Genomic DNA, 27,686 nt, shown 5'->3' with positions numbered 1-27,686 from the left:
TGGCTGCAGGCAGGCTCGTAAAGAATGAGGTACCAATCCACTGCCATGGTGCACGCGAGTACAATTCTGTGAAACAGCCGGCTTGCTTGCACGACGTGGCCGGCGCGTTCCTTCATTTAGAAAGGAGCTAGTGAGTGATTGCTACCTTAGATGATGGGCCGTCAAGTTTTCCAGACACTGTACGAAGAATTCGTCGTGATTGATGGGCAGGTTATAAATAAATAAATAAATAAATAAATAAATAAATAAATAAATAAATAAATAAATAAATGAAGCTGATCTGATCTGAAGCATTATTTCAAGGGCGCACATATCTACTGGCCGATCCTCTGCTTATGTTGAGTGGAATATTTTGCTAAGCGAGTTAGCTTAAGCATAGCCGGTACATATTAGCGCGACATGGAAACAGACTGAGCAGTATACGCTCTGTTCTTTCTTCACTCCCTCTACGAAGTCTTTGCTTCCAAATATGTGCCGCCTAGATTTGATTGTGTTGTTGATGCATTGACGAGTATATCGGTTAAATCGATAATAAACACAAAAATAAATTGAGTTGTATTAGGAAATGAACCTTCTACATTACAAAAACAAAAGAATAAAATAAAATAAAATAAAATAAAAGAAACACCATTATTTTGAAACAAGGATCGGTACGCCAAAAAAGAAGCAGCAACGAAAGACTGGTAGCGGCGCTACACTGAAGTTGCCGCCCCTTCTCGACGTCGCCTATATTCCTGTCTGTACTTAGTACACCTATTTATCGGCCAAGTAAGGTCCATCGTGTTTTGAACGAGTCAGTGTCTGAACTAAGGAAATTTCGAGAACTCCTGAGTTACGATGGCCCAAATACGTGTAGATACTTTGAAGTTAGTGACGTCACACGGAGGCACCGACGTTGTGGTGGCTGCGCGAAATTCGAGAAGTAAAATTTTATATTGTTTTCCTTCTTCCAATAATAGGCTACCACCATATTAACAAAAATAGTTTTTAAACAGTGCGTTATCAGTCTTCACTGATTAACTCCTTTGTGCCCGTTTAATATAACTGGCTATTGTACAAACGCCGATGGGTCCGAAGCGGCCCGTCGAGCTCCGTGAAAAGGACACCGCCAACGAGCACTTTCACTGAAGGCACTATCGCATTAGCGTGCGTAAGGCTAACGTTAAGCTGTATACGCATCCCGTGAGTTACATGAACTATATATATATATATATATATATATATATATATATATATATATATGCGCTGTCAAGCGAGCTGTTAAAACAGCGAAATGATGCATCACCGCGGCTAGCGCCTAACAGCTGCTGCCTTCGCGTTTCCGTTCCCACAGTGGACGACGAGAAGTTCCACGAAGAGGAGGCCGGTGAGTGTTCTCGGCTGGGGTCGCGATCAGCGTTCTCGCCCCCCGTTCGTCCTTGTTGCATTGCGCTGAACAGCCTCGCGCATCGCGTCCCCCGACAGATAGCGCGCTGCACGGCGACGGCAAAAAGGGTAAGCAGCATCGTATAACGTGACAGATGGGCGCATTCCTGTTCGGAACAAGGTGCGCCCCCTCGGGCCATCCGTCATTCGGCAGGCTCTGTCTTTACGGGACCACGTACATCTCCGCCCCCTCACCGAGCGGGTGGCCGTTCGTCTGGCCGCTCTCGCTGCGTCAAGTGAAATGGAGCATTGCCGGCTGTTCTTTCTTTTTCAGCCCACCACCGCGTAGTTGAGGGCAATGCCGAAGAGGACGACATTTCGGGTAATGTGCGGCAACTGTAGCTGGCGTTGTGTTCCAGTGCGTGTCGCATGAGCCAAAGAAACGCTGCTGTGGTCTTCTGGTTTCAGATTACCACGTGGGCGAGAAGGAAAAGAAACAAGGCGAGCCGGCTCTGATTGCTTTGTAGTGTCCCTATTATAAGAAGAAAAACATCGTTCGCGTTAGTGAACCCTGAAATTGTTTACGCCGCAGCTGTGTACTTGACTTCTGTGCGAGCGTTCCTTTTATTCTTCGATAAGGAAGTATTCTACTCTATCCTTTGTTTGACGTGCAGAGCCGGCAAAATTCAAGACTGCCACATGTAAGTAAGAAGCAGTGGGTTTCTGGTTTCCAGTTTCTTCGTGGAAATGCCTGACTTAACGGTCCAGCGCGCAAATTCAGGCTCTAGTTTGTCACTGCCACGTTTTCCCGCTGTGTTTTATTTGCTTTGGTTGAAGTTAAAATAGATGTAATCTGTCTAAAATGTAAAAAGAAAAAAAGAATGCAAGGACAAACTAAGTAAAAAAATCAAACACATTGCGGAGTAAGGACGCTCTGCACACTAGGAAAATATGGTGATACTCTTTTTCTTTTCTTTCGTGCCGTCACGGTGAGAAGACGTCACAGAAGAATAACTTTAATGAACCTAACTTGGAACGTTTTTGAAGAAAGTATTGTTGCGAAATTGTGGCTTGCTAGTTTTACAGAAACTGCTTTATCTCGAGGCCCTTTACTGCGTCAGCTAGTTAGTGTGTTTTATTTAAAAGATATCAAAAGGCTTCAACGAACGGAATATATATGGCACTGTTTGCGTGGCGCTGTCTTTCTCGCTGAGCCTATGTCCAGTAGTAACTCCAGAGTTGGTTGCAGAACTTGGAGCGTCTATTCATTGCAGCTCTGGAGTCGTTTCTAGTTGTGCTCACATTAAATTGTGCAAAGTGCGCACACGCGTGCACGCTGCCATTGCAATGTGTCGCAGGCCGCGAGGCTTTCTTTTCCTGCCTTATTTGGCGCGTGTAGTTAGAGTATGCGTTAAGCAAATCCTTGTCTATACGGCCATTTTTTTGCTTCTTCTTTTTGTCCTCTTCAGTAACGAATTACGATCGACTGTCGATAAATGTGAAAAATTAAATTGCTTTTTTTTCCAAGGTGCTGGAGATGTCATAGAACGCAAGTCAATGTGAGATGAGAGCGATTGTGCATGTTATGGAGAGGTATCATAATTACATAGTAATTAAATAATAATTTATTGTACCGTCAGTTATGCTACGTTTCTTCATTAAAAATATTGAATCACTCGTTCGAATTACATGCACAGATTAATTATTGGGTACAAGCATTACAGCAAGAGAAAAGAAATCTTGCGCAATTGCAACCTAAATGCCCCACTTCAGACGTTCGAAGAAACACCGTACTGCCTTCACCGAAGCGGTCGTCTGAACTGATACATTTCCCTCAGAAGTGGAATGGGTGTAGTTTAGGAAAGCAGTATGTTCAATTTACTGAAAGCTTAATATTCGTTGTCTATACCTTGCAACCACTGCACTGTAATGGAAAAAATAGGTCGCCTTCACAAACGTGTACGCCGTGACTGAAGCGGTTATGTAGAGACCTATGTAGCTTTTGTCAAAGTTGTGGGGATGCGTGACTCTCACGCCTCCCCTGAGATCTAGTTTTCTCGCATAGCTCGTCTCCTGCAGGGCGGCTTCGCCCGCCGCGTGGCCTGGCGCCCGCGGCGGTCGGAGTGGTTGAAGCGCAGTGCGAGAGATGGCGCTAGTGTTGCGCTGCGGCGGGGTTACTTAGGCGCGGGAAAGAAAGGCTCGGGCTCTTTCCCGGCGGGTCGGCGCACGGCGTGGACGTCCCGCGCGCGCGCGCCGTCCCATGCTTCTGCGAGACTGTCTCGCGTGGCCGCCTTCGAACGTGCCACCATTCGCGTGACCGTACACGCGAACGACCAGGCGTTGGGATCCAGCATGGGGCGAACATATTCGCTCGCTATCCGGTCGCTCGGTGAGTCGGACTTCTAGATTTGTCGCGCCCATCGGCATGTTTTGTGGATAGCAACTCGGCTAGCTGGCATTGATCTATGAAAGGTGCAAAAAATGCCCTTGTGATTATTTGCACTACTGTGTTGTCGTTCCTTTGTCCCAAGAGTACGGAGGAGAACCCCATATCTCCCACAAAGTCGAAGTTGACTAGTATATTTTTCAACGGTATCGTGGTCGCTTATTACCGTATAACTTGGTAACAGCTTAATAAACAAGAAAGAAAAAAAAAGGTGGCACACGAATAGACATACTATGAGCGCATACTAACAAAGAGGCTTTATTTGAAAACATTGAATATTGTTTCACGGATTCTCTCCGTGTAGGGGGCAGAGGTAAAGGCAAAATGCCTGACAGAGGCTCTGCGCCCCTAAAGTTCAAGGCAGCATAACATATAATTCACATACATATTTGCCAAATATATATTTAACACACAGCACACAGCAACGAAAAATTCAATTATTCAGAACGCATGTCTCCAAAGCATTACTTTTGCTTCAACGTGATAGATTTTGAAAAAGCAGAAGATACATAAGCAGTAAGTATTATATAATAACAAAATTGGCTTACATCAGAAATCAACAAAGAAAAGAAAATCATAGAATCACTGGCCCGAAAATAAATAGCATATACACTAAATAGATTAGTAAATAGAAACATTTCAGAAAAGAACGAAGGTTTAGACTGATGTACAATAGAAATATGTAGGAACTTTCTTCTTTATAGTTTTCGCTTTTCAAATGAATACACATTGACAAGCTGTGCTTATGTAGCGAGTTCAAGCCCCGTTCTCTCGCGCAGTCCCCAAGAGCAAACATGCAACCGTATTGCCAACAAGCCCAGTTATGCACCATTCTGCTGCATAATACGTCGATGCAGTGCTGGTCTCGAAACGACTGCTCGTAATCGCTCGCACCTCGTTTTCCAGAATATATCCTAGGGGTCAGCAAAGACCCACACATATCGGCACTACGCACAGAGCGCACATCTGCCTAGGTTATAGAAGAGCAAATGCACTGAGCTCCGTACACCTTACGCCTCCAAAGCCCTCACATTTGCGTTTCCAGGAACGCATCGTTAGGTACATCTCTCTAATCGAGGGGCATCACCTGGAAGAGGCCCGTGCCAGACCTGGCCTTCGTTTGGCCCAGCTGATGCAAAAGTTGGCGAGCAGCACCCACGATAAGTTTTGAAACAGTTGCACCACGTCTCTCCGGGAGATATCCCAACCTGGAAAAAAAGAAAAGTCTGCGCGCGCTAATGCTTTCGTGGCGAAAGCTCCATGCCATCACCAGACGAGAAGGAATAGCAGCATGTCCACGTATACGGCCCACGCCGTATCTTGTGCTTTTCGTATCTAAACGAGGGCAGGGGTGCGGGACGAAGCGTGCAAGCAAATGGCCGTAAGAGTAAGCAAGCGTGCGCGTAACGCCGTGCTGGCGTGTTTGTTCTGTCGCGACCGGTGACGCAGACCGGCCCGAGCCGTGCAAGGCGGATCAATTTCGCTGCGTGGACAACGGCGAGTGCATCCCCGTGAAGTGGAAGTGCGACGGCAACGAGGACTGCGCCGACGGCTCGGATGAGAAGAAATGCAGTAAGCATTATCGACTGGAGGTCACGGCTTGGACAGTGTGCCCCCATCCAACCTGAGTGGCTCTCTTTTCTCTCTCGTCAAGTTGCGTGTCTTGCCAGTTTCGGGCTTAAGTGCGCTCGTGCATAAGTGTAGTGCATGCGTGCTGCTTCTTCTTATGTTGCGGTATGACGTTGCATGTTTTCAGTGCGCTGCTGGCCGTTACGAAATCTTTGATCGGAACGTCGGTCACAATAACTGAAGATGTAGCAGTTCCGAATGGACAACGTAAAGGTACTCGATTTCTCTGAAAAGGCAATGACAGGACAACATACCAAAGTACGATATAACATGCACGACAGAAGTACGACAGGGGACACAGTACTACGAGATCCTGTTTTAGTACAGGCATTCTTCTTTGATGTTCTGGCCAAATATTGCAAGAAAAATCTTACCAAATATTACACAATCGAGAAAGTAACGCTGAAGTGTACCAGACGACAAAATAAAAACCATGCAATAGAAATGTGAAATGGGACCCAGTTGCATATGTGTAGTAGGGTAGTAGCAGTGCAGAGTTGGTAACTGGGTGGTACTTTTCGATTAAGGGTTGAATAATCCATGCAAAAAATTGAACCTGCACCTAAGTGATCAACTTCTCACGCATTCTAGAACGTCGAGTATAGTCGGTGCTTCGACTACGAATTCAATTTAACATTGTCATCTCGTTTGGTTGGGCAAGTCGGAGCTCCAATCTTCGTTTCTTGTTCGTTCCATTTTTTGTTTTTTTGCAAACGTTGTCAGTTAGTGCCAACTGAGACCAAAACCACAGGCTGCATTCACAGAGCTGCCAACTGCGGTGGCTCAGTGAATATGGCTTGTGCTGCTGAACAGGAGGTCTCGGGTTCGGTTGCCGGTCACGGCGAAAAAACACCAAAAGAGCGAAATGCAAAAAAAAAAACAAGAAAAAAAAAAACGTTCGTGCATACCGTGCTTTAGGTGCACGTAAAGGGTATACCTTCTCTATAGCATCTGGAAACCTTCGCTATATCAAAGTGAACCGATTTACAACTTCAGTGCTCTCTGTTTATAACTCACACCCTTATACCCTCAAGGGCATAAGGTTGACAGATGTAGATTGATTTGCATTCTTAATTAACCGGAACTGCGTAGCGGGTTGTAAAAGACTCTTAGCCTCCTTCATAGCCCATTTTGCAATGTCGGTACATTAAACCGCACAATTTAATTATTGTACAGTTTCTAGTTCATAAGTGTTGCTTGCCATTGCGCGGCCGCATTCGCTAATACGCCCCAGAATAATAAATAGTTGACATCTGATCACTTGAACAGCTTTAACGTAAGAACGTTTATTAATTTGCGAATACGGGCCCAGGTACTTGCGCGCTGCGTTTCCTGTGTCTACAGGACCACTGTACGAAAGTTGCGTGGTCAGAGTAACAGGAAGAGGGCGCATAGAAGACTTGCAGCATTATCTTTTATATTTCAGTACAGTTCGCACCTCTTTCAATGCTCCAAACGTTTCTATTTCTAAAAGAAAGTGGTGCACGAACGACGCCGATAAGATGATCGAGGACCGCTGGCTCGTTGAGCCGTGCTGACAGACTGGAAAGCTGTGAAGTGCGCGAGATAAATGTAGTGTCCAAGGGAACCGTGCAGCGTGGCCGTGAGAAAAGTTTCTGTCCTTCTGAACTTTTCTGTTGGGAGGGTTGAAATCGCGCAGTTGACTTATGCACCAGCAGTGAAAAAAAAAAAGGAATGTCGTAAAATAAAGCCTGAACTTTCAGCAACCGCTGGGCGTAGAAATTGATCGGCTAACCGCCCACGGAATGTGTTCCATTGTGATAGCGGTGGAGTATAAGAGAGGGTTTAGTTCTACGAGTAGACATAAAGAAAAGTGGTGAACGAAAAGGAGCGACTTTGTGATGGAGGTAAAAACCTGAAGAGCATTGGCTGGTAGGATCGAAACACAGAAGCTGATACCCCTGCATACGCGAAAGTGATTTTCTCTTTCCCTTCTCCAAGAAAAAGAAAAGTCCTCATGCGCGTGATTTTGCATCCCGAGGAAACTTTCTCTACTCAGTTCTATTCGATTCGACCTTCTCTTCCGCACCCGAGTCCTGTCACGTTTTCACTAATTTTTCTTTTCAGGATTCGGTCTACATGGCACAAAACTTTCACAGATCGTAAAATAAGTTGCGCACATAGAGTCGCTGGCGGCAATGTGTAGGGGCTTAGGAGTTGAATAAAAAATAAGTACGTATACTTTGAATAAAATATAAGTTCCAAATTCACGTTCTTACGTCATGCGATATTATGATTGCGTTATTTTGGAAGACCACAGTGGTTCAATATTGTGATGTTTGCTCGCAATATAGAAAAAGAGTCTGTAGCAGTAGGCGGAGTATATCTGAATCGTATGTGTAAACTGTGTGGGTCATTGCTTTTTGTAGCTTGTGGGGTCATCGTGTTTCGTGGACACTTGTGTTTACTCCTACAGATTTGGCACTTGCAGAAGGCTAAAGCGAGATTTAATGAAATTATACCAAAGAGCCGGTGGTGACAACTGTCGTCTACAATTATATTACTTCCTCGGAAATTTGAAGTGAAGAATATGTTCATCGTTTCAGAATATAGTAATTAAAGCTGCACTAAGTTAGTAAACTGTCGGTTGCCAAAAAATAGGGTAAACGCGGTTGGAATAGAAATACCGAGTTTAAACAATTCAGACTCATTTTATAGACAATGAAACTTGTGAAAAGTTCGATGTCTTTTGCGTCACATAATGGTGTTGTCGGGGGCAACGGTTGGAATACAAGGAAAGTTATGAGAACTCCTCGTTTAATTTTTAATATTACTTGCTAATTTTGTCGTTCCTTGCCTTCTAAATATGTTATGAAAAAGCTTAAGGAGTTCTGAGGGAGCAATCTGCCAGTTCATCTATTATATTTAGCGAACAGCCTCTCTGTGGAAAGTTTGGACATATAATTCAAGCAGCTGCTGAGTTTGTACAATTCAGCAGCACACAAAATCGATGACTATTTGCTATAGGATTAGGTTCAAGGTGATTCCAGTAACGACTACTGACTTCTCGAAACAACCACGCACTGCGGTGCTGTCGCAAGACTTGACATCGCTCAGAATGGAACTTGATAGCGCCGAGCGTCCCACCGCAGAAATCCCAGCGGTCTATGCGCGCGAGCACCTTGTTTGCCCACTAAATAATTACGAACCTTCCGGTATTCTAAGTGGGCGGCATTACGAAGTTTACCGAGTTCCGCGAGAGCGTTGAACGCCTCAATAAATGATCGGACTGCTGTCTTACTGGCGGAATCTACTTTCGGGCAACTGGACAGGGCGAACAAATGTGTTTGGCATACAAGCGCGTTAACGAGCACACTGACGATGCATGCCCGTTCACCGACTACGCCCCTCCCCCCCTCCCGCCTCCCTCCGTCATCCTTAAACTCTTAATCTTCTTTTGCGCAGAGAAAGTGTGCGAGCCAGCCGAGTTTTACGCGACCTGCGGGGACGGCGTGACATGCATACCGAAGACGTCGGTCTGCGACGGCGTAGTCGACTGCCCCGACAGGTTTGACGAGTCCAACTGTTGTGAGTATGCGCACGTGCTGCGTCACTATGTAGCTACAATATGCTTAGAGTTCACACGCAATCTTCTAACCGATGCTAACTTTGCTGGCTGGGCGAGTTTCTTCCGTAGTAGTTTAACAATAAACTAAGGCTGAAAACGACAAAAAAAGAAGAGGAGGGGGCGGATTATTTCGGTTGGTTTCTCTTGGAGAACCTGAATGTATGTCAGGTGGTCCTAAAAAATAGAATAAGATAAAGCTTCTACACACTCGTCAACGTGGTCCCCAAGAGCACCCCGTATTGTCTAGATGCAGCAAAGCAGCATATGTCACAACGTATCCAATGCGAAAAGGCGTGTATCGTTACTAGAGCAGAACGTCTGAAACTGACAACCAAAAAGTAAGACCGAATGCTGCGCGCTAAAAGAAATAAAAAAGAACGCGTACGAAAGCCGTGCACGTAGGAGAAAAGCTAAACAATGCGAATAGAATTGACGCTTGCGCTCAGCGCTGACAAAATTTGCAAAATGCTTCAACCTAACTTCAGCTTCTCTTCTTCTCAGCTTCCCACTGCGCTGCTCATGTATTGCGTCGTTTATTTTTTATGCACGGGTTTTTAAGCGCCGACCAACAACCTGTCATGCTGCCGAGTCGAACATCTCGCTAGTAGACGATTTCATGTATAAACTTTTATTCGAGTGAAAGCTAGGGAACCGCTACCAGACGAAAAACTAGCAACAGCTTACTTAAGTTCGAGGCCTACAGCAGCAGGTGAAACGTGAATAGGTACACAACGGCTATCAGTATACGAACTTACACTGTTAGTGTCAGTGCGTAACAATACACCCTGAGAAAAGTTTGCACCCTTTGAGTCATATCTTGCCACACAACAATAAACGTCATCTGTCTTGCCCGCATTTCCTTTTTTTAACGCTGCGAGCCCGGCACTTCCCAGTAATGAACGGTATGCGCGTTATCAGCATGACATAGCATTGTCGACAGGAAAGTAGCGGGCGCGACGTTTTCAAGAAAGTCAACGCAAGCAAGGCAAATGAGGATTATTGTTGTGTGCCAGCTATACACCCCAAAAGGTGTAAACTTTCTTTAGAGTGTACATATAAAGTTGTGCGGCTAACAAGGCAATCACGGTAATTTCAGATAAAAAGAAAGAATATAAGCAAACGGCAAACAGGGCCTCAAAAAATACAAGAAATACTTGGAGGACGCTTTTGCTTCGCCTTTAAGAGTAGAAAGCGTTGGCGCTATCGGGCCTCGTTGACGCCGACACCGACATCGGATATTCTGCGACGCGGGGCCCGATAGAAAACTATGCAGGGCCGATCGCGGCGGCAGCGCAGGGCGTAGCAATGGCTCATACCCCCGTAAGCCAGAGGCTACAAGCAGCGACTCATGAATGGCTCATACTCCCGTAAGCACCGAAAAAGGGATTTGTGTTTGAGTAGCGCGTAAGAGAATTATATTTTCTCGCATATTCAGATTATTTTCTCGTACATTCAAATTAAGAGCAGACGCGATCATGCCTGTAGGTTGTCAGACTTCACAAATTTTCTGACGTATTTTACTTTGAGAAGTTCAATTATTTCAGTAACGCCTATGGCTGTGGTTGTGGTTCGGGCTGATTTTTTCTGACAGACAACGCCGCCGACGGCGGACGTGGACACCGGATTTTCTTCAACACGGGGTCTTTACCAGGTTACCCTCCGGTTGCACTGTTCGCTTATGCAGACGACTTGTCTGTTGTTGTCCTGGACGAGACATTAGCTAGCACCGTCTTGGATGTCATAAACAGTTACAGCAGGGTGAGTGGTGCAAGGTTGAATAGGTCGAAAAGTGCAGCCATGTACTTGAATTACGCTCCATTCAATCCGCAGCCCGTTAATAGTCTGCCCGTGAAAGCATGGATGCGAATTCTAGGTTTCCAATTCGATCTGGACAGTCTGTCTCCACAGAAATGGCAGCAAGCTAAGGCGAAGCTTGAAACCAGGATTCAGGAGTTCAGCACGTTGTCGTGTGCATTGACAGCTCGAGCAATAATTCTTCGGTAATTTCTGTTTTCGTTTCTCATTTATGTGTGTGTCCTGTCCCAATCACCAAGCTTATCTTGGAGAGGGTTCGCTTTCATTTTCTTTGGAAATGGACAAATGGTTGTGTAGCTCGGCAGGTGCTTAAGTTGCCCAAGAAAGGTAGGGCTTGGAATCCTCGACCTGGGCATTGTGGCTACTCCACTAAACGTGAGGTGGACCTAGGTCGCTCATAACCCGAATCTGCTCCTGGCTCGAAGCTTTACTTCTTTTTTTTTCTTAGCACTCGACTCCATTTGTTTGCGCAAAGCACAATCTGTCACTGTGTGCCTCGTTCAGGTTCCCCATCCACCATTTACACGCGGCGGCTGCCACTTGTCTGGTGCGCCTCAGCAAAGGTCACGCCAGCATCGATGTAGTTTCAACTCCAATTCAAGAACTAGTCAATATCCTCACCCCAGGTCTCCCCTCCGCATTGCCAAAGGTACGACCTGTCCTTCCACAAGCCAAGCTGGAAGCTCATTACGGCCAGCTTCCTTGACGCCAGGTGAGCTACACACCCTTCACAGCCATCCCGACTCGAGGGGTGGGCCCTTTTTGTGGTTGTCGTCAGGATACGGTCCATATCATTTCGCATTGTTTGCTTCCCACAGCTCTTGGTTAATGGATAGCTTTAGCTTTGTAGTATCCCAAGCGTTCCGCTTCAGATAGTTCGTTTGTTGCACCCTCTGCCTATGTGGGCGATCAACCAGTTCGTGCTTCTTCTTGTTGAGTGCTTATACCAAGTTTGGTTAGCACGCTGGGTTGCAGTTTACGGGGGGCGGGCGCCGGGCCTTCACGAGGTGCTTGCGAAAGATTGGAAGGAGGTCTGGTCCCATCTCACCCGGGAGCGGCATTGCTCAGGCAAGAAGTTTCTCGAAATGTGGGCTCGCCCTGCCGTAATTTTTGACGAGTGAGGTGGAAAGCTCTCCAATTAACTTATTAAGGTCGCTCGACTTGGCCATGTGAGCCAGTCGATCCACGTGACACTGAACCTGCTGGTTTAGTGTGTCTCATACAGTGGGCGGCACTGAAGTTGCTGCAACTAATCGAGGAGCAAGAATAGGAACATCACTCGCTTACGAGAAGGTATGGTATGGAGTTATCGCTCAAGGAGATAATCCTCGTGGTACGGAAATGAAGGTTTGCAAAAATACTATAGCATCCGTGTTTTAAACGTCTGTGTTTCCCCGCCATGGCATGAGTACCTGCCAACTTGATCAGCTTTGTCATTTTATCAGATGGTCCTTTCTGTCTGTGTGCTATGACGGTATTTTTGTTATTATATATATATATATATATATATATATATATATATATATATATATATATATATATATATATATATATATATATATCCCTTTCTTTCCATTTTTCAGCAAAAGGGGTCACTCCTAAAATCAATGCCTTGAGTAAGCATTACAATCAACGTTGTTTTTATTTTTATTGCTAGAATTATGAAATGTGAACTGAAATGGAGAATAGGCAGTAGCATTTGATACACTCGAAATGTTTCGCGCTAATATTCTATGATCGTCTGAATATTAGAGTGCAAGCTACTTCGTATTCTGAAGAGAGAAATCTAATCGCGTAGCACGCATACCAGTTATATACCAGTTATTATTTCTCACCAACGGATTTGCTTTCTTTTAAATAACCAACGTTGTTTTTGAAGATGACTACTGCCTGGCCTATAGTTCACGCATTGTGCACTTCCACGTCTTATAAAGCATTTTCGGTATTTGTCAGCGCCACTTATTTCCGCTTTATCTCCTTACTTGTGAACGAAAAAGTTTCTTTTCATGGCAACTGTTTGTCAGGTTGTGTTAATATTATTTGCAAGTGAATTTCAGTAAGCCTATTGCATGGCCTTATTCAACCTGAGAACTATTGTCCGGTATTTCTAAATATAAAGAAACTAGCCGCCAGCTTCTGTTTCGATGCTAAAGCTGTAGCAGTACAACTGAGACGTCGAGCTGAATGAATAGACTATGCAGCAAATAAATGAAGCGCGGACGGAGGAATAATTATGCGCGCTTAAAGTCGACGTCTCGATGAAATAACGCGACTTGCAGAAAGATCGCGGTGAAAACACCAAGAGGCACGTTCTTTGACTTCCCAGGAACTTAGCGAAGTAAGAACAACGAATCGAAGAGAAAGAGTGCAATACAGCGGCCAGTGCTGCGCGGATCAGCTTCGCAGCGCTTTTGTGATCGACGGTAAAAGCTTTCCGCATTTCGATGCTGCAATACCCGGCACGCGGCTTTGTACGGGTAACGCTAGCTTTTCTGCGGACTAAAAGCCTGCGCAAAGGGGCTGTTTTTCAGTGCGAAAAGGGGCTCTGATCTGCGCATTTCAATGGGTCTCGCGGAAGTTGCGCAAGAAGTTTTTGCTTCAATGCTAACATCGGGGCGCGTGCATTGGTAGTGTGCTGATGCAATCGTGCGGCGGCTCGCATTGCGTGTAAACTTGTTTGTCGTGAGGCATTGGCGGTGGTTTTATTGATATTGCGCGTGGTCACTGTGCCTGAAAGAGTCTCTTAGGTTCCTTGGCGAGTAAGTAAACCCAGGGCAAGCGGCAACAAATCATATCGGAGGATTGAAACGAACGTTTTTGGCAAGGACAACACAACAGTATTCCCCTAGTTATAGCGGAAAACTGATTCTTTTCTACCGCCAGGAACGTGTTCACTAGGTACTTCACCCGCGTTATTTATGAGTCGCTATTGTTGAAGCCCATAGACGAGAAGAATAGCGTCGCTATGTGTTTTACTCGCCCCGGTTTTCTTTAGCAAAGTTGAGTCGGCCAATGGGAACTTGGAGAACTTTTCTATTTTTCTGTGGAACGAGTGGTGTGATTGTTAACCAAAGGATGAGTGGTGAGCAAGAAGTTATTTCCAGTGTGGCCGGTGGGACATGACGAATGTCACAATGTGCGTTAAGGGAGACGAAAGAGGACGGGACAGAGTGCACCGAGTTGTTTCTTTCTCAATTTCGTCTTCTTCTATTAGCTGCCATCCCTTGCCAAGTTCTAGATTCAGGTCGTTGGTTATCCATAAAGACAACGCCGTTACCAAATACATCCTACGAGAACGTCTCTAGGTATTCATAAAGTGTTTGTGAGAGAGAAGAATAGGAGGTGAACAAACGATATCGGGAAAACTGAAGTGGAATGAGCGGCCAACAAGCGGCAACGGGAGTCACACAGGTGCAGCCTGTTGGTAACCTGAAAAGGCCAGCCTGCTCGTCGCCAAAGGCCTCCAGCTCTCGTGTAAGAGGTTGCGCCCAGCAGCGCTCGCCTGTCTTCGCTTGTTTCACCGCCAATGCGGGCAGCCATGTGCATTCGTAGCTTCGGCACATACAGTATAGCTTAACCCTTTCTGTCGATGAGGGTCGGGTCATCTAAACACCTGTGACAAACCACGTGTCTAACCAACCTACATCTTTCTCTTCTCCACCTACATTTCGCGTTGTTCGTAGTTTCTCTATCTCTTTCTAACTCTGTTTCTTTATCGTCATCATGCCGAAGTGTTTGCCGACCACTGGGCAAGCCTGCAACGATAAAGCGTGTATTTCATTAACGCTCATTTCTTTAAGTACCACCCATGTCATTAGGTGGACTTAAGTCGAGTTTGTTAGCTAAATATAAAACACCATGGTAGCCTAACAACCGATGTAGTATTAAACTGCGGGAACATAGCTTGGGAGAAAATAACCTAGTCACGTTGCCAGTGCAACAGATGGGCCACATTCGGTGCTTCCTAATTCCTAACGCGCAGCGAGGCGTACTGGAGTGACAGGGAAGGAAATGACTTAGAGATCAGCACGTTTCTCATAAATTATGAACTGACAACATAGAGGGACCTACCTAGAAAGCACTATTTGTAGAAATTCTGTGATCGCTAGCTGTTTAAGGATACATGGGATGATTTGTGACAGCTAACGCGTACTATTATGTTTGTGACATGTCTTCCGCAATTCATGAACCTATAACCTATAAACAATTAATAAACCTATAAGCTATAAATATTACTGATAAAAACAAATAGATCAAAATAAAAACATCTTGGTGTCGCACGAGGTAATCAAGCCTCACTTCACGGCATTATTTATTTATTTCTTGAACTGTAGAGGGTCTATCTGTTCCCGAAGAGGACCGCCTGAGTAAGTGTCCACCTATCATAATTTGTTGACTATCATACAAGCAGTACGAGGAAGCTTTACCACGAGGCGAACTGAAATTTCTATTCGTTTCATTTTATTTGATCATAACAGCACAACGAAAAGCTGTTGGGTCAATAACCTAAGCAAGTGCATGCAGGCCCATAATCATACATAATTGGCAGAACACCTCATATAAGCCACGTACTAATAATCCACAGGGAACGTAGATTACATTGAAGTAATGAGTGAAGGACAAAAAAAAAAGTAGAAACATAGTCAAATAGCGCGCCTAACAAGCCACCGTCAACATAACAGCTCTTGTATAAATACTAAAATAAGTCAAGCAGTGCAATGCGTGTACAGGGAGGAAACGCTTTCGTTTAACCCGCCCTGATAGTCCATACAAAAATTGCCACAAATTGGTAACTTTCAGGTAATTGCAGAATCAAACTTATAACTATATAACTATACTGCATAAACTTTTGTAATTTCTTCTACAAACTTTTGCAGAGGTCTTCTGTAAAATGCATCTATGAGAATGTCTAAAGAAAATGCACATATTAGTTTAAGGCTTACAAGAAATTGCTCATTATTTCTGCAGTCTAGCAAAATCCTCATCTATACGTTTATTGGCGTATTTTATGAGTGTGTTTATTCCATCATTTTTCCGGATTTGGACCCTTTCATTGACGCAGTGCAAAGCTTAGTGTTATCAGCTTTGGAGAGTTTTGAACCCTATGCTTAGTTTTTATGCTATATATTCCAATACAAGCATACTTGTTACAGAAATATGACGTATAAATAAATAAAAAGAACGCTTCGAACAGTCTTGAAACTCGATATTTTAAATGCAACATGCCTCATGAAAATCAGCGTGCTGGTTGGAAAGAAAAGGCCCTCTCACTTGATAAGGGGTGCGAGGTGAGGCGTTTTCTTAGTGCCATTTTAGTTTCGAGCCTTTCTTTCTTTCTTTCTTCCTTTCTTATGTCTCTCGAATTTTTCCCAGAATTCCCGGACTGCCCGGCGGACTACTTCAGATGCAAGACGGGCGGAAAGTGCATCATGAACATCTTGGTGTGCGACGACGAGGACGACTGCAACGATGGCTCGGACGAAAAGAACTGCGGTGGGTGCTCGGCGGTGTTTTTCACAAAGCTGACAGAGCGCAATGCGTAGATGATTGTTGCCGAATCTGCGGATAGCTCGGTGAAAGAAATCTGGGGCCGAGATCTGAAATGTTTCTGCATGTAAGAGCTGTTTGGCCGTTGGCATGGCCACCTTCGCTAACAATATCGTCACGTTGTATAGTGACGGTCGAGAATTAAACCACTAGTGCTGAGGACTGGGCGACTTGGTATTAAATTAAATTGGAATTAAACGCTGCCAAAAGCGTAAGTTATGAATTTAACTCTTTCTTGGGCGGACTTGTGGCCCATAAAGGCGAGCAACGCTCAATGCACAATGACAGTGGCGGCACAGTCGTCGAATCTGAATCAAGAGTTAAAGTCCGTCCACTATTTATGCACGTATCACGGTCGTATTAGAGTAATTGCTCGTGTTCGAGAATGTAGTACAATAGTATCCGTGTCACGCGTGCTATTTGATTAAGCAAGACACTTTGGCTATAGAATCGGAAACAACAAAAACTTTGAATACCGTAACCACGTCTTGCACCGAGCGATACCGTGATAACAGTGATAATCTGGTAGCAAACGGTCACCGGCCAAAAGTGAAGGAATGTACCCGTGAAAATTTGTCTGGAGCTACACGTTTCTGGGACATGCTTTTAGGAAGAGTTCTACAGCGTAATAAAAATTTCTTTATATGGCGACCTTTGGGCCCGTATTCACAAAACGTAAAGTAATTTTGTGATTGGCTAGCGTTCGGGCACTTGCAGTTCACGATAGCGATCGGCGTGTTGATGAGACGACCTTAGCGACTAATGGCAATCAGGAACAGCGCCTACGAAAGTGCGCCCATATTCGCAAAAAACTTCTTACGCTAAAACTGTTCTGGAAAGCAGACACCAGCCTATCGCGATGATGGACGCATCTTTTATTAGCGAAGGCGGCCGACCAACGGCAATCGGCGCTTACGAACGGGAAGCTTTGCGAATTAGGCCTCTGTGCTTTATTTGCCAACAGGCTAAATATAAATGTCCATTTATCCGCCTGGGAAATGCAGCGACGGCAGGCCGCTTTTGAACGACGAAGCAGGCTTTATTGAATTAGTAAAGAAAGTAAATTATATTCCTCAGTATTCGTGCCAAAACCCCGATCTGATTATGAGACACACCGTAGTGGGAGACCTGAGATTAATTCTGACCACATGTAGTTCCTTAACGTGCACCTAAATCTAAGTGCACGAGTGTGTTTTGAGTCTCGCCCCATGTAAATGGAACCTGCGCGGCCAGGATCGAGTTCCTTAGTAATTGTTGGTTGCACAGTGCCAATACCAGGCTGATACCATCACGCAAAAAAAATGTGACGTTAACGTTTACCTGATTTATCAATTGCTCCTTAGTTTTCCTTTAAGACTTGTGAGGTGGAAAAGATGGTTGTCTTTCTCTTGCTCCATGTATTTTCCTTTGTCCCTGCTGCGGTGTCCTGGACCGTCGCAGTGAAGCAGTGCCCGCCGACGCACTTCCAGTGTGAGTCGGACAAGAGCTGCATCAAGCGACTGTTCCGTTGCGACGGCGACGTCGACTGCGAGGACGCGTCGGACGAGAAGAACTGCCCGGTCGGTGGCGCGGGCGGAAGCCAGTAGGGAGCGCGCTGCTCTGGCCAGCAATCCGGCGCGCCAGAGGACTCGAGTACGTGCGCAACCCGAGCCCATTGGCGCAGAAGGGAAGTGCCGCAATAGACCTTCGCCTCAGAGCATTGCGAGAAAACGTTCCCTAAAGAGAACACCACAAGTCTTATCGCATAATGTTTGATACGCTAGATTTGGTGTCTAAGAAAATCTCGCCTACGCGGTGGAAAACCTAACTAAAAGCCCGCAGAGGCATTTTCGAAAAGCTGGCGCCAGTTTCCAGTCTTAGCTAGTTCAACAAAACAATTGCCAATAAATTATTATGCGAACTTTCGCAAATAATACTTTGTTATTCTTTGTACTTATGTACTCACCATGACCAGAAGGAAAGGCAAACAGGTTGTTTTACATTTTGCTTAAATGAGGAATGGTGTTTGGAATTTGTGTGGCTATAGTTCACTAAAAGAATACGTTAGACACAAGAGCATGCTGTGCCCGAGAAAAGTAAAACGGCGTTGTCTTCCGCATATTTATTTAACACATACGGGTAGTACGCACTCCTTATGTGAACCAGCTTCTAGCAAGAACATGAGCTTGTGGTTGAATAAATGATGTTTCAAAGTTACTGCAAAAGTGCTTTCCTTCGCAGCTTGCGGCACTGCAGTTCTACATTATGGAAACCGTATTTTCTGCCCCATAGTTGTCTAGAAAAGCGCGCTATATAACTACTTAGAAAGTGCTTGCACTTTAGGAGATATCTTCAAGTGCAGGTGATCGCCACGAGATGCGAGAGTAATTTTCCAACGCTTTTTATAGATGCGCATGAGCCACGAGGTTGAAGCGAAATACTCGCGATAGCGCATCTGGGTATTCCAGCTCGAAGAAATGATACATTCTGTAGTTGAAACTAGGGCACGGTGTGCTTGCGGACGATTTTCGTCCCTTCTCTTTCGGAAGGCAAGAAAAAAAAAAAAAGAGAACTGTCAAAGCATGGACCGTGCTACGAAGCGAATGCCTCGATGCTTTTCGAGCGGCATAGCGTTCACTATACAGCGAAGGGTATTCCTTAAATTTGTGACGTTTTCTGTCGCCTATCCTGTCAATACATTCGACAACTAAGCGGCGTGAAGAGTATACAGCGCTATCAGAAAGTGTGCCCGTCCACGCACATCTGACATCGTGCGAGTTTCCGATGGCTTAGCCGATGAGCGCACGCTCCAATGGTCGCGCCTTGGGGCTCGTATCTTTAAAAGCGATCATTCTAAGAATATCGTCTCATCTCAAGTCTCCTGTGTCACGCGCGAGAAGCTGACTCCTGAATTGAAAGTTTGCAGAAGAGCTCCGATACATCTGTCTAAACTGAATTATTTAGAGCGAACCTTCTCCTATATTCCCAGCGGTTTGGTGTAAGTACGTATTTACGTCACAACCATATGAAGCCAGGCAAGGAAAGCACTGGGGACACTATTTGTTTTTGTTTTTTAAAGTAAACTTTAGAAATGTTGGCAAAAGAAAATGAAAGTAGGCGAAAATATTTAGCAGTCATTAAACTCTGTGAAGGTGGATTACCAGCGAAGCTGTAGCACTTCACGCAGGGTTAGAGATGGGTTCAAAAATTTATTTTCATAATTCGGTAATGATAGTGACAATAGCTTTGTGATTACTGTGATTTCCACTGATTGGTTCGGTTCCATTCCTAAACCTGGGCCCCGTCAAGCTGTTTTCTTGCAACTTTTAGCCCAGGAGTCCAGCCAGGATATCTTCTGGTAAATAAAAAAAAGTGAATTGACCGAATCTTGGCCAAAGTTAAATCTATACTATATCGTTGTTGAGTAGTTGAGTGACTCCGATTGGTGCGGCACTTCGAAACACACTTCTAGCACAGGGTGAACCATTTCTTGTCTAGTTTTTAAATGTCTACATTGAAGTCTCCAATGATGATAAAGGAAAGGGAAGCTTATTTTTTTTCAGTTACGAAGGAGGAAGCCTGGCCTAATAGCTGAAAGGCCGGTAGAACGCTTCGGCTCCCCTGTGCAGTTTGACATCATAGAACACATATTTGAAGATATAAGAATATAAACATGAAAATCTCAGGTGAACTTGCAGGTGTCACATGGTAGCAGATAACGAGGAGATAACAGAAGAAAAATGGCACAATACAAAACACAAGTCAGAATCAATTAAATATTGTTTAGTTTGTTTTTAAATACACTTAGAAACACGCCAAAATTAACATTTGTGGACACCTGATTAAGAGTTGCAATTGCTTGAAAATTTAATTTTTTTTCGCCTCAGTTAGTACGTATTTTAGGGACCTGGTGAATTTCTGTGCAATAATGTTGTGTGTCATTAAAAGCAGATTGTTCTGAATGTGTAATTTCTTATCTTCAATATATTGCAGCAAACGAAAATAGTAGACCTGATTCGCTTTAAGCAAATCATACCTGCGAAATAACGGCAACGTGGAGAAATCTTTTGGTTTGTCATAGTAATCATGGATGTACCGCAAGGCTCTCTTCTGAAGTATCACTATTTTCTGATAATTGATAGTAGTATTGGTTCCCCGTACTAGAATAGAGTAGATTAATTTTGAGTATATTGGCGCATACTATATCGGCAGTCTCAGCCACACAGGCGCCAATTACCTACATTGCAGAGTCTGCGAACACATTTACTTATTTCAGATGTCAATGTTGATATGTGTGTGTTCCAGGAAAGCCTTTTGTGGAACCACACGCTAAGAAATTAATAAAGTCAGCCTCATGTATTATAAATCGCGTATTGATGGGCCTAAAGATAATGTAACTTGTTTTAGGTAAATATAAGGAAAGCTTATTGTGTTATAGCAAAGATTGTAAATTATCTAAGCACCGATTTACGATGCGCTCTGCTTGCATTAAAGATTTGGTTCTGTAAAGTGTTTGTAGTATCAGCATACATAATCATGTCGTGAGCGCCTGGTATAGTTTGGTAATGTCATTAATGTACATTAAAAACAATAGCGGTTCCAATATGGATTCCTGGGGAACTCCAGAAGTGATAGTCGGTCAGAAGAGACATCATTAACTCGTGCATATTTCGTCCTATTACATAAATAATTCTGTAATAGGTTTAGTGTAACACCACGTAAGCCACAATTATTGAACTTGTGTAAGAGAATATCATGCTGTACGCATAATAATCTAGAGCGTAGAGGAATAAACCTAGAGCATATTGCTTGTGTTCCTTCTTCTCAATATTTTATCCTTAAGAATGAGTAGCACTTGCTCTGTACATTTTTTTTTCAGGAAGCCAAACTGGCAAACATATATGAGGTTCTGTTTAGCGAAAAAAACATTCAATCCTGCAATTATTGACATTCTCGAACACTTTAGAAAATATTGGCGACACGGAAATAGGTCGTTAGTTTGACATTCCCCTTCGATTACCACCTTTGTATATACTTTAGCTATTTTTACGTCATCGGGAAACACGCCAGTTGTAAACATCAAGTTTGCAAGGTCAGACAAAACGTCACATAAAAGGCGCAACACGTTTGATCGGAACAGATCTTATGCCATCAATGCCCGCAGATAACATGATTCTTTAAGTTGTTGATTAGAATGGCTATTTATTCAGAGGAAGTACGCGAAAGAAAAGCAGGCTTTGATAGAGAAGGGATAAGGATATCAAATGCAGTGTCAGCTTCAGGTACATCACTGAGCTGTTTACGACCATTGATAAACTACCTATTAAAAGCACAGACTAAGTTAAAACCTGACAGTTTTCCATCCGGAGTACTGATTTCAGTCAGGGGGTTATTAACTTTTTCTTTAGTTAGATTTGTAACTTCTCGCAATACTTTACTACTGTGGTTTGTGTTCGTGTAACGCGCTCGATAACATAATTTGTATTTGCACCTTTTAATTCGTCATTCAGTTTCTTTCAGTACATTTTATATTCCTTTAACACAATAGGATCCCGACTGTCGACGAAAGAGTGGTACATATTGTTACTTGTGCAGATCTTTTTCTTGTATACCTTTGTTTATTCAGTGTTTCCTGAATTTATTTATGTTTAACTTCTTTGAATTAGAGGCAAAGCGTTATTACAAACGTCTAAAATCTTGCTGATAAATTCTGACTACACCTTTGTCATATGTCACCTATGTCGTATACGCTATGCCAATTTATATTCTCAATGAGGTATTCAAACTTCAAAGTTTCATCAGTAATTTTCCGCGTAGCATATTTAACAGCAGTACGTTTAGGTTTGTGCACTCTGTGAATGAAGCAAAAAATTGGAATATGATCGCTGATGTCAGCAATCACTAAGCCAGATTCAATATTGGGTGGTACTACGCTTGTCACGCAAACGTCTAAGAGGCTAGTAGTATTAATCGTAATTCTAGTAAATAGATTAATGCATTTTTAGCAAACTAAAGATGAAATAATGCTGTTAACTTCTCTGGTATTCTGGTCATCAGACAGTAGATTTCAATTAACGCCTTCCATAGGTACAAGCGAAAGATAGGTGGAATTGAAGTTTTCAAGAAATAAATAAATAAATAAATGAATATATATATATATATATATATATATATATATATATATATATATATATATATATATATATATCGCTTGTTTTTGGTTAGTGGCCTATAATTTTCCGCGACGCCTATGTTAGGCAATGAGACTGGTAAACATTCAAGATTAGGAAGGACTCATTATTGAGCAGTCGGCCAAAACAGAACGCTAGTGGACGCTTTTAACATACACAGCAAGTCCTCCACCCATTCCATTGGGCCGCAGTGTGCCATTATATGCGTAATTATGGAAATGTAGACGGTCCTCATGGGTCAGCAACCAAGTCTCAGTAAATACCAATGCATGAAATTCAGTTGTTAACGAAGTAGGACAAATGATCAAGGCGGTCGCGTTTGCTAACCCATGCAAAGCGCGTAGCTATGAACTCGATACCCCACTTGGGTGTGCCTGGAGATATATACACAGTGGATATCGCAATCCCGTCTTTCGTTTATACGGCACAGCGATCTCCACAGTCGGTGACATTGTCCTCTTGCGAGTAAAGGGTGCATCGTTGTACTTAAATTTTGTCCTTGGCGTATATGGCATTGCCTCCGGCTCGTGAGTCCATGTGATGTTCATAAACCGTTCCAGTATACCCATCGACTTGAAACAACATATCATGACTTTTGTATTGCATTTATTATTATTGATTTTTATTATTATTAGGGCGGAGTGTTGATGCCTGCTTCACTTCCATATTTTTGCCCACGGATACGATAGATGCAGTGGGGGGGAGGGTAGATGTGTACAGCTTCGCTGTAAAAGACAAACAGATGCAAAAGCAGTGTCTTAATGATGTGAACGTTGTTAGCTTCGTCGCCTACAAATGTTATTTGTCTGCATCACGAGGAGAAAGACGATGTACGAGTATTGTACTTGTCGAGGCAAAAATGCTGATGACAGGTGTATGGTCAAATAATTACAATACATATCTAATACATTTAAGGTTCACATCCGTTGTGTCACAGTGGCATATCCACTCTGGAGGATTAGCTAGGAATGTGCACGTACCCAGTTGCACATACCCAGTGAACCAAGTTGTTTATATATAAATCGGCGACGAACGGGAGAGTCTTTTTGAACCAGCGCTACGGACAAGGGCGAAAAAAAATTACACAAATGGCAGTACGGGTGCTGTTTTTGTTCTTTTCAACCTTGTCCATAGTGCTGTTTTAAGAGCACTGTCAAGATGAACGAACTCGCCCAAATCAACGTATTATTGCAAAAGACAAGAAAGAAAAGGAGAAGAAATAGCTAATGAAAGATCCACTGTAAAGCAACTTACCGCTGGGGTAGCCGAACGCACATTCTCCGCGACGGCTGTTTTCGAGTCCGCATCGTTGGGTATTTCTCTATGCGTACAAGATTGCCACTGTGAGTGTCAGCCAACGCTGATCACGCGTAATGCGGCGGGATTGCCATAACCTTTTGGCCGATGCCGTCATGTAGTATGCCGATGCCGTTACTTTAGGGGCGGGCAGGTCTTGTATACATCTTGTGACTTGTGCAGATCTTGTACACTCATAAATCCTCGAGAATGTGAACGTAGGTGTAGCTGCCACCACAGCCGAATTAAAACTATCGCACACGTAATTCGGATGATGTGGGTTCGGCTCTCACCGATGGCAGGTTGCTTTTTCGTGCACTTTCGTTTCCCTGTAGCTTATAATTCCTACATTACAAATGAACTAAATAATTATGGGTGTATGTTCCTGCTTGCTATGATGGTGACTAAGGAATATTAGGAATAGGGAATAGGGAATTGACTAAGGAATAGGGCAAAAGACTCGAGTACGTGAAATGGACGCCACAGCCGCTGAACGAACACAAAAAGAAATCACCGACCAAGCACTCCATACAGCTGGTTAACCAGCGAAGTTGAAACGTGCAGCCCCGGTGTTTTCACTACGTTAATCCCGATGGTTCATTTAACGACGGCTTGGTAGGCTGCCGAATCCTCGGTATGCAGTTGCTGCTTGCGCTCCGCTACACGAGCCTGTTCTTGTGCCCGGGCTGCAGCATCGGCACGGCGTAAACTAGCTCGTTCCCGGTTCTGCTCACGACGTTGCTGATCGAAAGCTGCCTGCTCCTCAGGAGCACGTATGACGCGTGCCCTAGCCATTTCGGAGCCGGAGAGAAAATGCTGCGCACGCGCTCGGCTGCGATGGAGAGCAACGACGCCACTACTGGCGCAGCTAATCCGACACCATCTAGTTAGCACAAGGCCTTTTCACTCCGATTCACCCCGATTCAGTGATGCTACCTGGCCCGGCTGCCATAGAATGGGGATGCTCCGGAGTAGGCGACAGTGATTTTGACCTCAGCGCTTTCATCACGCCAGCTTTGTGAATGGAAATTTCGGGCTAGGTAGCGTGACGTCATGGATCGGAGGAAACAGGCCTTGTGCTATCGTGAGATTTCCTAATCGCGCGCCTCTCTTTCTCTGGTCTTTCGCGCATGCGCATGGGGTTGCGCCGGAGGTGTTTTCAGCGTAAAGGCGACCTACAGACGGACGGACGGTCGAATCGGCTATCTATATACAGCTTCGCTGTCATAATGAAAGATATCATATCTGCCTAGTCTGCAATCGCCTTCTGTTTACGTTTTACATTCTTGTGATTGTTATTTTTCACACGCTGCTGCTTCGGTAGACCGAAACAAGTAGCCCGCAAGTGGTCGAAGTCTACATAGTGCGAAAAGATCGCACAAGCAAGAGCACGAACGACAAAGCGCTGACCTGCGACTGTAACGATCATTGCGTGCTGCTCAGTTCAGCGCATGTTATCGCTTTGTCGTCCGTGCGCTTACTTGTTTCGTCCTTTCGTGCTGTTTAAACTGTGCCATACATGAGCTAGCCCGCGTCAACGCTTTAGTTGACAACTTGTACTCTGTGTGACATTTCGTACTAACATCGTTATCACACACAAGCGTGTTACTGCTATGACTTGTGAGCATTATACTCGTTTTTCCGAACTGTGCTTCCTGCCAGTAGGCCTATAAGTCAATGGCATGGATGAAAAACGACTATTCAGTGCTCAATGTTGCTAACAGCGCGCAGACGTGCTGCTTTTACAAGCTTGGATGCGTGTGAATTTGGTGTCACCTTAATTTAGCGCTTGTGGTTCTGTCAGTTTCAGATCCCCGCTGCGGCACCACCGCTTGACATTCCGGCTCTGCCACTGGAAGCGCACCCTGTCCTTGGTCCTCCCAACGCTTACGACTGCAATGAACTGAAATGTGTGACAGGCGGTGAAAACGAGAACGTTCTAATCGATGAAGTTGTTGGCTATCGTCATAAACATAATGTTTCGTTGAACCATAGTTTTACTGACTGTCTGCGCGTGCTTTCGACATACTTGATTCATTAGGCGGATAGATTAAATTATATTGCATGGTTACAATTTTTTTGAAGGCCAGTTGCCATTGGCGATGGCGAGGACGTCCGGAGTTTCTCATAGCAAAGGTGATGCGCTTGTGTTTGCGTTGTAAGCAAACGAGAAATTTTGTTGATTAGTCACCGAGTGAAGCTTTTGTGCACTGACGCAGGTACTCCGATAGTGCAACATATACTGAAACTTCCGTGACTGAGTGCATGTTTTACAGCAAAGCTGTTTACCTGATGGACCTGTATGAATGAGCCGTATGGGTGGTTTCGTAGGAGGCAGAAGGGGATGTCTGGGCGGGCTAACGTCCGTAAAGTGAACAAAAACAGATAACGAACGATAGTACAGCGCAGAAGAAAGATAGGACACGTGATTTCACCGCGCCCCGCACCTGCGCAGGGGGGGGGGGGGGGGGCGGGCGTGCAACTTCGCTGGCCGCCGTTGCTACCGGTTGTGTCTGCTGTCGTTTGCCCTCAATACAACGGCGCGGCAGTCGTGGCTGGAAAACACAGGGATGTGTGCCGCGGTAGCCGCCGCAGTGTGTTAGAACCCTACTGTGCATTGCAGAGGTAGACCATTGCAACAGTTGCAACTCGAACAAAAATGGAACGAATGGGAAGACCACGCCTTGTGCGTTGTCTTGCGTGGTCTTCCGAAGAACAAGCCGAGTACAAGGAGAGGCGTCGGCAACAGAGACGCGACTATAACCAGTGACAACGTGCCCGTGCGAAAGCGGAGAATGCGGCCAGTTACTTTTCTTCCGCAGAACGTCAGCGAGAGCAGATGCGAGAGTGTAATCGTCGGCATTATGAAACACCGTTCCAGCTCACAAATGAACACAGACGAGCAGAGAGGGGTAACAAGAACGCCGGCTTGTTGTCCCAACTAGCCCAGCTGTCCACGCTAAGCTAATCGTCGGCGTCGAGCGCAAGCTACCGATGAAGATCGCGCACTGGAGGCCGCTCGTAAGCGTCAAGCTAGGTCGTTCGAGTCTACATCCAAGCGACAGAAGCGTGAGTCGCCACCTCCTTCGGGTTTAACTGGGGTGAATTCCAAATTTATTAGAGTGTTTCTGGATGCGGAGTTTGGCCATAGTTGCTCGGAACAGCCTCGCTGGCTAATCCGCCACTATATGAATCGTTGGGCCCGAATTTTTTTTGTGTAAGATTCTGCGCGCACTCGTATACTTTCAAGGAGTTATCACTAGGTCATCGTATCTAAAAGCAAAGTCAAAGATAACTTGCGACTACTTATAGTATGCGTCTTATAGCGTGTGCGCGCAAATGTTCTTATCAACTGAAAACCAAAATGCCCCCGCTTGGTAATTCATGTGTCTTTGCCACAAATTAAGGCACACTCAGAAGGAAGAAACATGGACGACGGCACAGGCGCTTGTGGTGTCGTCTTCTCGTTTCGTGTCCCGTCTACGTTTCACGCTGTTGACACCAGGATGGAAAACCAACAAGCCCAAGCTGCTATTCTAGCGAAATACAACTGCTTGTTGGTGTTAGCTGAAAGAGATGTTCCTTTTTGCCATAAATTTGTGTGTATTTTAATTTGCGATAAAAAAGAAACGTGTCATTGAGCAAACACCAACTACGCCAACAAAAAGTTTTGTTTAGGCATACTTTGCTGGCGTACTTTTCCGGTGTGGGAAAGCGAAATACATTTTTATAACTGAAAGAACGCCTTCTGCGTTGCAGCTCGTGACAGCAAGCTTAAGCGACTTTATATAGTGTCAAAAAGAGCGTCTATAATTTTACAGCTGCTGCA

The 27,686-nt window shown here is 44.6% G+C and overlaps 1 protein-coding gene across 15 annotated transcripts in view; it reads left to right on the top strand.

Moving 5' to 3' along the window:
* The window catches only part of LOC126535781 (uncharacterized), an 82,268-nt gene extending 56,422 nt beyond the window's left edge, over nucleotides 1–25,846 (top strand). For 8 of the 15 annotated variants that reach the window (XM_072287760.1, XM_072287756.1, XM_055073417.2 and 5 more), the window contains 12 exons: nucleotides 1,334–1,366; nucleotides 1,465–1,494; nucleotides 1,700–1,747; nucleotides 1,834–1,866; nucleotides 2,040–2,066; nucleotides 5,261–5,383; nucleotides 8,867–8,989; nucleotides 12,428–12,460; nucleotides 15,179–15,211; nucleotides 16,218–16,337; nucleotides 17,832–18,023; nucleotides 25,662–25,846. In XM_072287760.1, coding sequence (XP_072143861.1) covers nucleotides 1,334–1,366; nucleotides 1,465–1,494; nucleotides 1,700–1,747; nucleotides 1,834–1,866; nucleotides 2,040–2,066; nucleotides 5,261–5,383; nucleotides 8,867–8,989; nucleotides 12,428–12,460; nucleotides 15,179–15,211; nucleotides 16,218–16,337; nucleotides 17,832–17,977 — 749 coding nt within the window. In that variant the 3' untranslated portion in view covers nucleotides 17,978–18,023; nucleotides 25,662–25,846. Of the gene's footprint in view, nucleotides 1–1,333; nucleotides 1,367–1,464; nucleotides 1,495–1,699; nucleotides 1,748–1,833; nucleotides 1,867–2,039; nucleotides 2,067–5,260; nucleotides 5,384–8,866; nucleotides 8,990–12,427; nucleotides 12,461–15,178; nucleotides 15,212–16,217; nucleotides 16,338–17,831; nucleotides 18,024–25,661 lie in introns of those variants that run through there. The other 7 variants (XM_072287754.1, XM_072287755.1, XM_072287762.1 and 4 more) reach the window with 7 other exon arrangements.
* The last annotated feature ends 1,840 nt before the right edge of the window (nucleotides 25,847–27,686 follow it).

The sequence above is a fragment of the Dermacentor andersoni genome, chromosome 4 (genome assembly GCF_023375885.2).
Source record: "Dermacentor andersoni chromosome 4, qqDerAnde1_hic_scaffold, whole genome shotgun sequence".
NCBI classification, from domain to species: Eukaryota; Metazoa; Arthropoda; class Arachnida; order Ixodida; family Ixodidae; genus Dermacentor; species Dermacentor andersoni.
This window is presented reverse-complemented; position numbering and strand designations above follow the sequence as displayed.